Source organism: Sorex fumeus, unplaced genomic scaffold (assembly GCF_029834395.1).
Source record: "Sorex fumeus unplaced genomic scaffold, SorFum_2.1 ptg000063l, whole genome shotgun sequence".
Lineage (NCBI taxonomy): Eukaryota > Metazoa > Chordata > Mammalia > Eulipotyphla > Soricidae > Sorex > Sorex fumeus.
Window position 1 is genome coordinate 10451815 of NW_026606120.1, and position 15337 is coordinate 10467151.

Genomic DNA, 15337 nt, shown 5'->3' on the forward strand with positions numbered 1-15337 from the left:
GGCTCCAGATATTTGAAAAACTCTCACATTAAGTTACCAGAAAGGATCTTTGAATGAGTTGTTTCAGATATTTTCCCATTGAACTATATATATATTTTCACAATAAAGAAAATTAAACAAGGGGCCAGAGAGATAGAACAGTGGGTAGGGCACTTGCCTTGCAGGTGGCCAACCTGGGTTTGATCCCCAGCATGCCATATGGTCCCCTAAGCCCTGCAGGAGTGATCCCTGAATGCAGAGGCAGGAGTAAACCCTGAGTATTGAGAGTGCAGCACACACACACACACACACACACACACACACAGAGAGAGAGAGAGAGAAAAGTGGCAGAATCTGGGAAAGATGCATGCAATTGTGGAGGAGAAAATCTGCACGGAATTGGCAATTGGCATGCCATCTCTTCCTTTACCATTAACCTTCACTGCAATGGAAGACAATAAAATAGCTCAGCTTTAGCTTTTAGTGGAAGACTTAACTGGTGTTCTTAATACAGTGAGAAAAATTTCCCTTTTCCTTTTTCATTTTTGGTTCGAGGTGGGAGCCACACTGGTTGGTGCTCTAGTGGTTTGGTCCCTGGTACCAGGGATCGAACCCAGAGCCTCACACAAGCCAGTCACCTGTTGTGCCACCTGAGCCACATCTCGACCCATGAAATGCTAAACAACACAATTTCATGTGTAACTTTCCAGCAAAAGATCTTTGAAGCTTTCAAATGTGCAGTATTTCTCTTGGATCTTGCTGTCATCTTTACTCTCGGGGACTCAGGCAATCCTTGCTAGGAAATATTTTTGAACTTTATATGTTGATTGTGGTTAAAGATGCTGGAGTATTTAACATGATGAAACCTCCCTCTCCGGTTAGTTTTCAGAAGCAGGATTAAATTCTTCCTGGTAGGCAGAGCAGACTTGAGGAATGTCATTTCTCCTACGGCAGGTGAAAATTGTATCCCAATAAATAACTGGGCTCTAGTCTGTTTGGAAAATATACTTCTGAGGTTTTCGAAATTGAAGTCCTGGGCTGGATATATAGCTCAGCAATAGAGCATTTGCCTTACATGTGTGAGGCTCTTGATCTAGGAGGTGGGGTAGGGGTTAGGAGAGAGAGAGGGAAGAGGGGAATATGGGAAAAGAAGAGGATAGCATGGGAGGGGGGATGGAAGGGAAAAGAAGGGAAAAAATCAGGAATTAAAGCACTCCATAGGGATTTTTCCAGATAAACACTTCCTTTTCTATTCACCTCAGCACATCAGCATCTTGAGTTTGCAGATGGTGATGAATCAATAACACCAGCTTTTTACTGATGTGCATCATAAACTTAAAGCTGGTGAAAGAAAGTTGTGATTATTTCAATTTAAGTTAATAAATAGTCCTGACTATCCATTAGATTTTAGCAATGATCATCTTTCATTTGCTGCCCTGTACCAGTATGGGATGATGGACATTTATATATCTTTTGAAAAGACATATGCAAACAGATAAATGATGAATGAATGGAAATAGCGTGAAGTCATTGGGGTTATGATTAATTTTTTAACTCTAGCCTGAGCACAGTGAGTATTTCCTGTTTGGATCCATAAAGTAACCAAGCAAGTTCTCTTTCTGGCCTGTGCTCCATATGAAATATTGACAGCTTTGGTTAAATAATCAAAAACAGCGATGCTATTTTAAAGCACTGTTCAATTTTCACTTAAAGATAGCACATAATTCTTTCTAGTGGTGCAGTCTTTACAATACTATTGATCCTTTTCATTACTGTAGGGGATCCATCAACAGACACCCGTTTATAGGATTCTCAGAAGCAACAAATAATAGGATTTGGAAGCAACGATAATAATTCTGCTAGGAGTTAAAACCCCCAAATACACACCAGACCCAAATATAGCATTTTAAAGAAAACATTCATGCCAGGAATCCTTTCCTTGCACTATCAAAAAGGTTTTATTAAATATTAACGTGCCAAGGCCCATGAACAGTCCTGCAACTTATGTTTTTTTTCTGCTTTTTGGATCACACCCAGCAATGCTCAGGGCTTACTCCTGGCTGTGCACTCAGGAATTACTCCTGGCAGTACTCAGGGGACCACCTGGGATGCTGGGTATCTAATCCGGGTCAGTCGTGAGCAAGGCAAACACCCTCCCCGCTGTCCAATGGCTCCAGCCCTTCTACAACTTATGATTCTATCAGAGCAAAATCATAGCATCTATGATTACACACAGACTCTATCCTTTCAATTTAGCATTGCAAAAAGAAGGGAAGTAACTTTGGAAGAAGTGTTTGAAAAGCTTCCCAGGTTGCTGTCATGACCATATAATATACAGAAGGAGGACATGTCATTTAAACACCCAAAAAGTTTCCACAGACATCACATGATAATTAGGCAATGAAGGGAATTCCACTCTTGCCCTGATGGAAGGCCTCATGGTTTCACAGGTCTTCTGAGGACCCCAAATATGTCCATTTTGATATCACTTTCATATTCCTGCGGAGTGTAACATCTCCAATAGGATAATTTGCTGAGAAAAACAGCTCAAGAACAGACGACAGGGCTAGGAATGTGGCTGAGTGGTAAAGAACCACCTGCCTTGCATGTGTGAAGCCCTGAGTTTGATCCCTGCCCTGCATGGCTTCCCTGAGCACCACTAGGTGTGGTCCCATAACTAACAAACAATGAAAACACTGACCACAATAAGAGAAAAGATTGTGCCTTTTTAACAAAAACTGTCTTTCATCTATGAAGTTCGTCATAACTATAATTGAGAGCTTTTATATTCTCCTTAGTTTAAAAACAATCCAATTCGTAAGCAAAATTATTCAAAAGAGATTCAGTGTTTCAGGCCCCTCCTTAATCCCAGAAGACACTAGCCAAGAACAACATCAGGTTGGCTAAGGAGAGAACATGCAAACCATAAATATTGGTTTATTTCTTTCTGTGAAGTATACACTGGCTGGAGCAATAGCACAGCGGGTAGGGCGTTCGCCTTACAAGCGGCCAACATGGCCGACCCGAGTTCGATTCCTCCGCCCCTCTCGGAGAGCCCGGCAAGCTACCGAGAGTATTCGATATGCCAGACACAGTAACAACAAAGTCTCCAATGGAGACGTTACTGGGCCCGCTCGAGCAAATCGACGATCAACGGGAGGGCCTTTACCTTATTTAAAGATCAAACCCCAAAAATCATTTTTTGATCTATCGAGTGACTTTTCTCTAAAACTATACTAGGATAGTACTACTTGTAATGAAGCAATTTTGCTATAGACTTTTGTCCAATTCAAAATTATCTTTAATGACTTACTGACTATAAAGAAAGTTGATATTCTTGTTCTTTTTCTGATTTCTTGATCCACCTTACTCTTCTCCACCTTTCTACAGAATAAAAGCTGTCGCACAGCATCTTATAGGGAATAAACACTGGTTTAAGAATCAGAGGAACCTGGATGGAGTTGGCTCTGCTACTCAGCATTCTGCGATCATGGGAAAATCACTAAAATCCATTGAGTCACAGTACTTTACGTATATATAGGTAAAGGCCCTCCCGTTGTTCATCGATTTGCTCGAGTGGGTCCAGTAACGTCTCCATTGGAGACTTTGTTGTTACTGTGTCTGGCATATCAAATACGTCACGGGGAACTTGCCAGGTTCTGCCGTGCAGGCGAGATACTCTCGGTAGCTTGCCGGGCTCTCGAGAGGGGCGGAGGAATCGAACTCGGGTCGGCCATGTTGGCTGCGTGCAAGGTAAACGCCCTACTGCTGTGCTATTCCTCCGCCCCTTGATAGCTATGTTTTCTTGATGGGGTTTTGAGAATGATAAGTGAGAAAACAAATGTAAAAAGTTTAGTCAAAGATCTGGCTCCTCTGAGAGCTCAGTAATACTAGATATTATTATTATTGCTATATTATTAATATTATTATCACCATCATTATGCTTTTGATATTAAAATTTGAATTCTTGACCACAAAACTTTGATGTGATCAAGGCCAGGTGATCATGATAAGATGCTGTTTCCAGCAAAAATGTAGGATAAGTGTGTGTTCCATGAAGTTGCTTCCATAAATATCTTTATCTCCTTTATCTTTCTTCTTTATATGATAGCTATAATAATCAATCAACAGTGGACAATAATACACACTCAACCTACCAAAAATGAAATTCATGAATATTAATGAGGGGGGATGAAATGTTTTACAAGCTCTAGCAATTATAAGCTCAACAAAACTCCGGGGGTATGGTGCCGCCAGCAGGTCAATCTGCACCTGTGAGGCGAGTGCGTCAGCAGCCTAATGGCGCCTTCAGACTTCCAGATACCCCAAAATTGCTGCTGTGCCTCTGGCCAGACCCCATTCACAAATATTAATGAGGGTGGGTGGGCTGAGGCAACAGCACAGCAGGTAGGGTGTTTGCCTTGCACATGGCGAGCTGGGTTTGATTCCTCCATCCCTCTTGGAGAGCCCTACCGAGAGTATCCCGCCCACATGGCAGAGCCTGGCAAGCTCCCCGTGGCATATTCAATATGCCAAAAATAGTAACAAGTCCCACAATGGAGATGTTACTGGTGCCTGCTCGAGCAAATTGATGAACAACAGGAGGACAATGCTACAGTGCTAATGGGGGGGGGGGGGAATGAAATGTACAGCTTTGCAGAAAAATTACTCGTTAGATCACAAAATGATTTTCGGGATTTGAGCTTTTTAATCAGACTTTCCAGCATATATGTCCCAGAAAGAATAATGAGCCAATAATAAGCACTCTCTCTCTCCTGAGCCAACCTGATGTTGTATAACTAAGAACTTAGGAAGTCAGCTCAAGTAAATGCTGCTGTGACTTTGGTCCCACAGATGATAGAAAAGCTGAGTCAGCTCATCGTTGACAACCTGAATATCCAACGCTGGCTCTTCAAAATGGACTATGAATTTGGAGGAAATGGAATCGCCTTTTGTGACATTATTTCCCACCTGAAGTGCTACAAGTGGGTCATAAAGGAGAGTAGCAGGTACGGCAGTGAAGACTGGAACAAAAAATGGGCACAGGTGAGTGTCCCATAGTGGCATAAACCCAATGGCCATGCGCAGACAGGAAAGGCAGAAGCACTTGCTTTATTCTAGCCATGTCACCTACCAACAATGTGCCTGTCATTTGGACTTTCATGGGCCTAAGTCCTTTTGTTTGAAATAAGTAGAGTTGGCCAAGTGGTTTTAAATGTTCCTTGTTGGGCCCGGCATGTCTTCATGAATGTCTTCAAATAGATTACTATACTGATTATGAGGAGGAGTCATTTTTTAGCATGGTCAAATAGCATGACAAATCTCATCATTTGTGCCAAGTTGGTCTTGATATTGGCTTCTAGCAACTTTTATCATTAAGGTAGTTGTAATCTATCACAAGAGAAAAATTCTAGAGAGTGAATGGCTCTCCCCTGGAACCTAACAGCATTCTGCCAGCAGTCATATGTTTTGAAGACGATTTAAGGAAATTGAGATAACTATTAGTCCTGCAAGATGTTGAGAAAATCCCAGCCCCCACATCTCCCAGTAAAGGCTGAACAATAGGTAAGAAGTTTTAATAAATGGGTGAGTGTGTGTAGATTTTTCCATCCATGTTGGCTGCAGGTTGAATTGTACAACTTTTAGTCTAGTTCAAACCTTCTTAATAATTAATTTTATAAGCCTTAATAGAATTTTAAAAATCTGCGTCACTTTGTTTCTAGACTCGCCTGGCAGCTCTTAACCCAAAATCTCTGTTTCAGCTGGCCTCCTGCTAAAAGCACAGCAGATTAGGACGATGCCCTAATTCCTCTCACTGATTCCTCCCTGCCCTGTTTGGGATGGCCATGATTTGCCTCTGCTCTGAGGATCCCACTACAGCAGTCTATGAATCAACACCCAAGTGATGAAAACAGAGAGGGACACAAGAGAGAACTACATTTTTCTCGTGATAGTGAAATGATGAATAAATCTAGAGACCAGTCAGGAGAGAGTTCTCTTTGACAAATGTGACTGTTCTCCCAATGATCTATTCTGGGCTTTTCTTTCCCCTCTGTCAGTGAACAGACTAAATGCAGTACCTGTCATGACCAGCTTTTTACATATTATTTAAAGGACACCAAAGTGAATTACTCTTCTAGAAAAAAAATATAACAAGGAAAATGTATTTAATTTTGAGGCCCACAGAGGTTTTCCTTGGGCTCTCTTTGAACGGATTTTATAGTGTTATTGCGTTTTATATAATAGCATGATTTTTATATGGTTTAGAATTTTCTTTCTTAAGCAATACTGCCAAGATGAAAACCATAAAATGTATGACTTTTTCTTGTTTAAAAATTGAAATGTCAGTGTGAAAACTATTTGCTGGTTTCAATTTTCAAACAAAAAATAATTGTTTTTTTTAAAGAGTTCTCCTAAAGCTAGAATATGATAAATTTGAAAACTTTGACTTTAAAATGTTAAAATATTTTAAAATGTGACTGAATTGCACTTAGAAACTTGAAATTATAAAATTTCAATTACTTTACATTAGACCCTTTTAAATTGTCATTGGGCATTATGTTTAATACTATTATATCTGAAATCCTTGGCTAATTCATTCATTTTTCTGGAAATTTAACAAAGGACAATAATTATTCAAAAATTTGTTTAGTCTAAAACCTGAACTTAGTCACGTAACTTCTAACCAGAAGGTAAAAACTAAAATTAAAAGCTCATTCTGAAAAGCCCCTTTTTATTGTCGGTCTTTGCCTTCAATATGGATTTGCATGTTCTGAGTTGAAGTGAGCCGCAACTCCATTGAGTGGAGCTATTGAGAATTTAGGACTAGAAATTCTCCTTTGTTCCAGAGGACCATCGTAATGGCATGCATTTAGACATCAAAGCATTACTTTATGAGCACAGGCATGTTTTAATGTCCTATTACAGTTGGTAGACCTGTTTCTTTTGATAATGAAGATGATGTGTCATCAAGCCTAGCCTGGCACATACAAAACATATGCTGGCAGGTTATTAAAAATTTCAGCTTCTTGATGAAAGACTATCCTGCAGGCTAAGAGTCCAGAGAAAGACTCCATTCTGGGAGAATTATTAGAAATGAGAACATGACTGTAAGCACTAAATTATGTTAATACTTACAAATAGCATCATTTGCATAGCAGTTTATGACACGATACCATGATTTTTCTCATTGGTACCGTGTAGGCAACAGATTAAAAACAGTTCTATTCCTGGAAATTGGAACTGTTTTGAGACCTTCCTGTCTCAACTGCAGATATTGGTTTTAGATGGAGACTGGATTCAGCATAGATTCAAGGAGAGACAATAAAGATCAATGCTTTTTCTACCTATTCAAAAGGAGAGTCATTTCCCCAGGTGCAGTTTAGATGTCAAACGAAGTCACAGAATCAACAAATGCTGAAAAACTGTAGTTATGCTTAAAAGATCCTTCTAGACTGGTCGGTTATTTTAGGACAAACAAAATGTTACATGATGGCCCTAACGAAACTACACCATAAACATCAACAAGTATCCATGGTGACTTCCTATCAGCGAGATCACCAAACCCACCTCCACCAATGAGTTCCAGAGAGTTCTTTCATGTAGGCATTCAAATGCCTGTTAAAGTTTAATGAATCTCCACAATTGTGCACTCTCAAAATGCTCCCTCCCCACGTAGGGCATTTCTTTTCACTTAGCAGGGCAAAGACTTTTGTAAGAGAAAACACTCGCACATAGGTGTAATATACTGTCCTGAACAGTCTTGCAAAAGACTCTGGGCACAGAGACCTTGTGGCATTTTCTTTTTCTCTTGTCTTATAGAGTAAATCTCTCATTCTGGGAGCTTGGTTAGTGGACCTTGATGTTATTGGTAACAGTTTTGCAAGAGATCTTTATTGAATGGTATCTCTGTGCAAAGAGCTCAAGCACTTTCCTTCTGGGTTTCTCTCTCCTTGGTCAATGAGGTCACTCTGGGAACTGAGCATGCAATGCACAGTGAGGTCTTGGAGTCACAATTTTGCCAATTAGAAGAAAAGGGAAAGTGAAATTTCTCTTGAGTGTTGCAATATAATCTCCTACTTTCACCCTTAGCGAGGGTTAGTTTAACTTTACCTATTATTTGATCTACTTTAATAGGCATTTGATATTATTTTGTGGGATCACCCAAATTCAGCCTGCAGGGGGAGGGGGTGACACTCATTCAAGTCGCTGAGGCTTAGGAAAGGTTGAATAAACCATAGTTGTTGTTTTGCTTCCTTGCAACCTAAGTCAGCAAAATGCACCATTACAAAAGAGAACGATGAATCAATGCCTTAGAGCCATCTACACCTCCACAGTAAAGGAGCACATTCATTCATTCATATGGCCTCATCAGTGACTCATAGGAACCACTGTAAGTAATTTAGTGCATCTGTATGACTTGTGAGTAATTTAATATATTAGTATTAGATGGGCTGGAGCGATAGCACAGCGGGTAGGGCGTTCGCCTTACACGTGGCCAACATGGCCGACCCAAGTTCTATTCCTCCGTCCCTCTCGGAGAGCCCGGCGAGCTACCGAGAGTATTCGATATGCCAGACACAGTAACAACAAAGTCTCCAATGGAGACGTTACTGGGCCCGCTCGAACAAATCGACGATCAACGGGAGGGCCTTTACCTTTTTTACCTTTAGTATTAGATGATCCCAAAGAACCTTGCCTTGTAACCCTTATATGAAAAGTTGAAAGATAATATAAAGAGGTTAAAGAAATATTTAACCTTGACTGGAGCAATAGTATAGCGGGGAGGGCATTTGCCTTGCATGCAAGTGACTCAGGTTCATTCCCAGACATCCTAAACAGTCCCCAAGAGCTGTCAGGAGTGATTTCTAAGTGCAGGGCCACGAGTAAGCTCTGAGCATCACCTGTGACCCAAAAGAAAAATAAAGAAAGAAAAGAAAAGAAAAAGACATGTTTAACCAAATGTGCATAATTGCTTTTCCCAAACGTAGTTTTCACTGTTGTCTATTAATTTCCACATGTGTCATGTGAATTTTTATAGCTACAATAGCATTATATGTTATTTAAATATAAAAGCTTAAACATTTTCCAGGTATATACATCGTCTTCACAATTTTATTATATGGAAATTAAGATTATTTCAAGATTTAAAAATTTTTATGACCATTTAGGTGACTGGGCTGGAGCGATAGCACAGCGGGTAGGGCGTCTGCCTTGCACGCAGCCAACATGGCCGACCCGAGTTCAATTCCTCCACCCCTCTCGGAGAGCCTGGCAAGCTCCACGTGACGTATTTGATATGCCAGACACAGTAACAACAAAGTCTCCAATGGAGATGTTACTGGGCCCGCTCGAGCAAATCGATGATCAACGGGAGGGCCTTTATATTTATATATTATATATTTAGGTGACACGGTGACATGGTTACAATAGTGTCTGCATTTAAGGTTTGGCAAAATTATTGCACTATTTCAAGCTTTGATTGGTTGATCAGTTGGTGAGGAGGGGGGATTAGGAAGAGGGAGAGAGGGGAAAGATATGTTTCTGGTATAAAGTTCTTTGGTTCTGTAGAATAATTTCCCCAGTAGAAAAATTCAGGAGTAAAATACTTTAGTTTTCTTGTTCCATAATTACCAGGTTTGTCTGTATCCACTTCCAAAGCTACTAGTTTTGTAAGAAGCAACATTTTTACCACCACCTCACCAGCCTGGATATTCTGAACTATTTTTTCACTTCTAGATGTCAAAATGTACCTGATTCACTATTATTTGATTTATAAGCAAGAAATGTTCTTTTATGTATGCATTTTTATATAAAAGGGAACATAGTGCCTTGGTTTTAAGAGAAAATCTAGGTTAAGGAAAAAAAAAGAAACTTCTGGGGCTGGAGCAATAGCACAGCAGGTGGGGCATTTGCCTTGCACGCGGCCGATCCGGGTTCGATTCCCAGCATTTCATATGGTCCCCTGAGCACCATCAGAAGTGATTCCTGAGTGCAAAGTCAGGAGTAATTCCTGAGCATTCCAGGTGTGACCCAAAAAGAAAAAAAAAGAACTTGGGGGCTGGGGGGGACTTAGGTCATACCCAGCATGCTCAGGGGCTACTGCCAGTAGGAGGATTCAGGAGGATCCTGGTTGTATTCTGGGACCCTGCATTGCTGTGGATCGAACATGGGCCTTATGCATGCAAAGCATGTTCTCCAGTCCAATGAGCAATCTCTCTGGTGCTAAAGAAATAAAGATCAAGGGTATCATTTCCCCCAATCACTCAACTATGTACCAATCATCATTCGTGTTTTAGATTTGCTTATTTTTACCCCGTAAAAGTTTGACTTCCCAGGTTAGGAATTCAGTAGTGGCCAGGCTCGAGATCAAGCTTTTTGTTGATCTGTCAATACACTATTACAGCCTGGACAATTCCCAGTAATAATGACAGTCACAAATAGCAGTGTAGGCCACGGATGGAGTGCAGGCATTTCACTAAACACGTTATGTGAATAGCCTCATCCAGTCTCCAAAACACTCTGAAATCGTTACTTGCTTCACTTACTTCCCCATCACTTTGCATGTAAGGAATCATTCCATTTACAGAGGCGTAACATGCTTGGGGAGGTAAGTGACTTGCCCAAGGTCACCTAAGCAAGATATGATCAGACCCAGTGGGAACTCACATCCCTTCTTCCTGATATGGTGCTTTTGCCACATCACACCTAATCGTGCCAAAAGTGACCTCTCGGGGCTGGAGTGAAAGCACAGTGGGTAGAGCATTTGCCTTGCACGCGGCCAACCTGGTTTGATTCCCAGTGTCCCATATGGTCCCCTGAGCACCACCAGGAGTAATTTCTAAGTGCAGAACCAGGAGTAACCCCTGTGCATTGCCAGGTGCAACCACCCCCCAAAAATTTTTTTAAAAAGGTGACCTCTCAGAGTGTATGTGTGCTGTATGTGGTGGGGGTGAGGGGCGCTGTGGGCACTCTGGTGGGTGGTGGATGTGGTAAAATGACAACCTAACCAAATAAAAGCCCCTATTTGAAGACCTCTGCAGCAGGCTCTCCCCTCGGCACCATGACTGAGATCCGCTGGTCTCTCTCTGAGCAGGTTTTCTGCCTTCCTTGAGGACGGGTAGCAGACACAAGCATCCCTGCTTCCTAGCAGCCTCAACCTGGGACTTGTGCTTTCTTTGAAAGGCAGGGTGCTGGGGAGCTGAGAGGGGGAGTTGGGGTTTGTCAGCACAGATACCTCCAAGCTGCAGAGAAGCCTTTCCAAGGACTCCCTGGGCCTTGGCAACTTAGCATCTCATGGTACCAGCTCACGGGCACAGATGTTGGGAAGGAATTTGACCCGACCCTTTGATGCAATGTGGGGGTGACATGTTCAGTGTCTTCCTCAAGCCCCAGGGTCACCGTCACGAGCCTGTACATTCTCACAAAGCCATGAATCAGCCTCTCTCCACTCTACAACGTTGGAAAGATGGCGAGTGTATAAAATGCTGCTACTTGGACCAGTAATTGCATATTTTGCTGGTTTTTTTTTTGAGTCTCCTTTTCCAAGTTGACATGGTAAACGCCAGTTTAAAGAGAATGGGTAGTGGAAGAGGCTCTTCTGCATAACTGAACAACCAGGTGTAACTTGGAGATGGTCTCACTTCATGGGGTTTCATAATTCAGGAATATCCAGGTCACTAGTGGGAGGGGGCAGGGGCAAATCACTTCAGCACCCCACACCTCCTGCTGTGAAGAGAGATATTGTTACTATCTGCCTTGTGGGGAGATGGTAGGAATTAAATGAATCCACAAGAATGGTGCTTAGCACATAATAAGCCTTCCAGAAATGCTGTCTGCTTTATGGTTAATTTTCTATTACCACAAAACTACATTATTATCAGAGGCTTGATATCCAAGATATATAAAGTACTCACATCCACCACCACGAACAAAACTCCAAAATCCCTATCAAAAAATGGGGAGAGGAAATGAACAGACACTTCCTGAAGAAGACAGACAGATGGCACATGAAAAGTTCTCATCATCACTTATTATTAGAGAAATCCAAACCAAGACAACAGTGAGATATCATCTCACACCAGTGAGAATGGCACATATGAAAATACCAGGACAATCTGCATAGTTGGGGTGTGATGAAAAAAAAGAAACTCTCACCCACTGCTGGTTGGAATGTTGCCTGGTTTAAGTCCTCTAGAAAATAGTTTGAATATTTCTCAGAAAAGTAAGTACAGAGATGCTATACAACCCAATAATTCCACTTCTGTGTATCTACCCTCTGGACACAAAGACATTCATTCAAAAGGACTTAAGCACACCATTATTTGTTGCAGCACCTAGCATAATAGCTAAGATATGGAATCAGACTAGGTGGCTGATGAAGGTGAGTGGATTGTCAAGATGTGAATTATGAAGATGTGTACACGATAGAATACTATGGAACTTCAAGGACTGACGTAAGTGTGCAGTTCACTGCAGCTTGGATGGAACAGGAGGCTATCATGTCAAGTGAAGTAAGTCAGAAGAAGGACAAATACTGGATGATCTCACTTATCTGTGGTCTATAGAATGATGACGAGGGAACGCAAGGTCTCAGATTGGGGGATATCTACATCATCCTTGACCCCAGAGTATAGCAAGGACAAGTGAAAGAATGGAAAGAAAGAAAGGAGAAAGTAAAAATAAGTGGATGGGAAGTAACACGTGCAGGGTTGGTCAAGGGCCTTGGGTACATGGGTGTGTGTGTGGGGGGGGTGTAACAGTGAGGCGAATATATGCCAACAACACTGCAAGCAGGAGATCCACACTATAGCAACCAAACTGAACAAGGCGTCTGCCACAGAGGGAACCTGGAGACAGTGGTGGAGGGATCTCGATTCTGGTGGTGGGACTGGTACTAGAACATCGTACACCTAAAGTTCAACTGTGAGGGGCTGGAGCGATAGCACAGCAGGTAGGGCGTTTGCCTTGCACATTGTCCTCCCATTGTTCATCGATTTGCTCAAGCGGGCCCAGTAACATCTCCATTGTGAGACTTGTGCTACTGTGTTTGGCATATCGAATACATCATGGGTAGCTTGCCAGGCTTTGCCGTGTGAGTGAGATAGTCTTGGTAACTTGCCGGACTCTCTGAGAGGGGCAGAGGAATTGAACCCGAGTTGGCCTCGTCGGCCGCATGCAAGGCAAACTCTCTACCCACTGTGCTATCGACCCAAGAAGAAAAATAAAAAAGTTCAACTATGAATAATTTTGTAAATCACCATACCTTAATAAAAATGTTTATTTTTTTTTAAATCTGCACTGCTATTAAAGAGAAGTGCCATTGAATGAGCATGTCCCTACTGAGTCTTCCTTGGCTGGTCTCAGAGTTCCTTTTGAATCCAAGAGGTTGCCACCAGATTGTCCTGTGTATCCACGGCACTTAGAATGCTGACCCCACTGTACCCCACAGGACTCATACCCTGATAATAAGACCTTTTAGAGAAGTCAGCCTCAGGCCACCTGCTTTCTTAAGCATTGAGAGCAGAGAATCATTCCCATGATTTGAAACGCTCACGTGTTGACGCAGGAGGCAGTGACCTGATAAAGCAGAGCTTTCTCCGTCCAAACAGAAAAAAGAAAAAAACCCAAAAAAACAGAGAGCGGGTTGCTACATTTTCTGGTTCCACTTGGTGTCATTTCTAATTAGTGTAACAGCACGTTACCACAATGATTGGAAAGTCTTAATCATTTACATCTCCCCCCCCCACCCCCATCTCTGAAAATGACTTAGAAGGTTTTCTTCCAGTTCAATGGTTATTTTCACGAAGCTGCCAGCGTTGGGTTTGAGGTGGGCTTCGATGCCTGAGGAAGATGACAGGCGAAGGGAAGTCGCCACTGCGAGTGAAGGGAAGCTGAGTACCCCTTCCGAGGACCTATAATAATCAGCTCCACAAGCTGTTGGTTTGTGTGTCCTATTGATTTAATATGCTTCTAATCAGTACATAAAGCTATGGGCCTGCAGTGTTAATTTTTCATATGCTTACAAAGTACCCTTTGATTTTCTGTCACACGTTAATTACAGCGTTTTGCCATTAAATAGGAAGCTTTGTGTAAACTAATTACTAGGTAATCATTGTCTACTGCAAGCGTGCTGTTTGTACCTTTTATTTTATTCTAAAAATGCACAGATCTCACAGTCTGGAAACACTCTACCTTCCAGCCATTAGCTCTCACTAATTCATAGCATTATTGTAGAGAGAATGTAGGAGTTGTAATTGTTGTGGTATCAGAGCTGTTAATTACCGGAGTAAACAGTTGAAATGGTGCCAAGGTCTATTGTACAAGGCAGAGCAAAGGAGGTTTAAATGTTACTCCCACCATCTGGGGACTAGGGGAGAGGCAAATGCTTGGGAACAGCAGTGAGGCGCTCTCGCCGCTTCGGCTCCAGGGTTGGCGGCCATATGGACCCAGAGTATTTGGAATCAATTGAATTTAACTGCCAGTTTTTCACAAAAACAGCGTGGAAGGAAAGAATAAAGCAAAAGATGAGAGGAAGGAGAATTGGTTAGTGTTTTCACATCCGGGCAGGTCCCCCCTCCTTGCATTTCTTGGAGAAATGTCTGCTCTGCCGAGAGCCACGATGCAGACCTGGGTGTTTGGAAGCTATTCAGACCGCGCTTTGCTCTCCTCCCCCCGGCTACTGCGCTGTGGGCTTCTGGTCATTTGTCCTTCGTACCCCCCGGGTGTGACAGGGATGCCCTTGAGAAGAGGAGGACATTCGTGCGATTGTAGCAGACCAGACCCAGATCCCTTGGTTTTGTAATTCACTGATTTGTTACACTCTGGTATTCGATAAGCCCCGGAGTCTGCAGAAGGGAAACAAGAATGAATGGTTGTATGCAAAGATCTGTAAACACGCAAAGATCACAGAAGGTCCAGCTCAGTTCCCACGGAGAATCAGAAGCTTAGCCTCTAAGTCAAGAACGAACGGAATTATAAAATTTCCCCAACAGTCTCTCATTTCTCCCGACAAACTCACCTCCCCTCTGCCACTACTTGAAAGAGAAATCAGATTCAAAGGGCACACGTGCTTCCTTTTGTTTTTTAATTTTCTGTTAAGGGGTGTTCTCAGTCAGCATATACCATTTTCTCTGCCGGCCATCTTTCAGCTCGTACGAGAAAGGAAGGAACTTATTACCAATAATAATAATTATGACCACTTCCCCTGGTGGTTGATTTTCAAGCTACGTGATTCTTGCCTAAACAGATTGCAGAATCTTTAAAGCAGTCGAATGTATTTACGTGGTGTCACGTATCACTAATATGATTTCCTTTAAAGCCATTTTCTGTTGTTGAAAATATTTTTTTTAATCAGCCA

At 42.1% G+C, this 15337-nt stretch overlaps 1 protein-coding gene across 1 annotated transcript in view; it reads left to right on the forward strand.

Annotated features, from left to right (window-relative positions):
- IQCH (IQ motif containing H) overlaps positions 1–15337 on the forward strand; it is a 144057-nt gene that overhangs the window by 63196 nt on the left and 65524 nt on the right. Inside the window, exon 7 of the mRNA XM_056128076.1 lies at positions 4834–5025. Within this exon, the coding sequence (XP_055984051.1) occupies positions 4834–5025 (192 nt within the window). The remainder of the gene's footprint in view (positions 1–4833; positions 5026–15337) is intronic.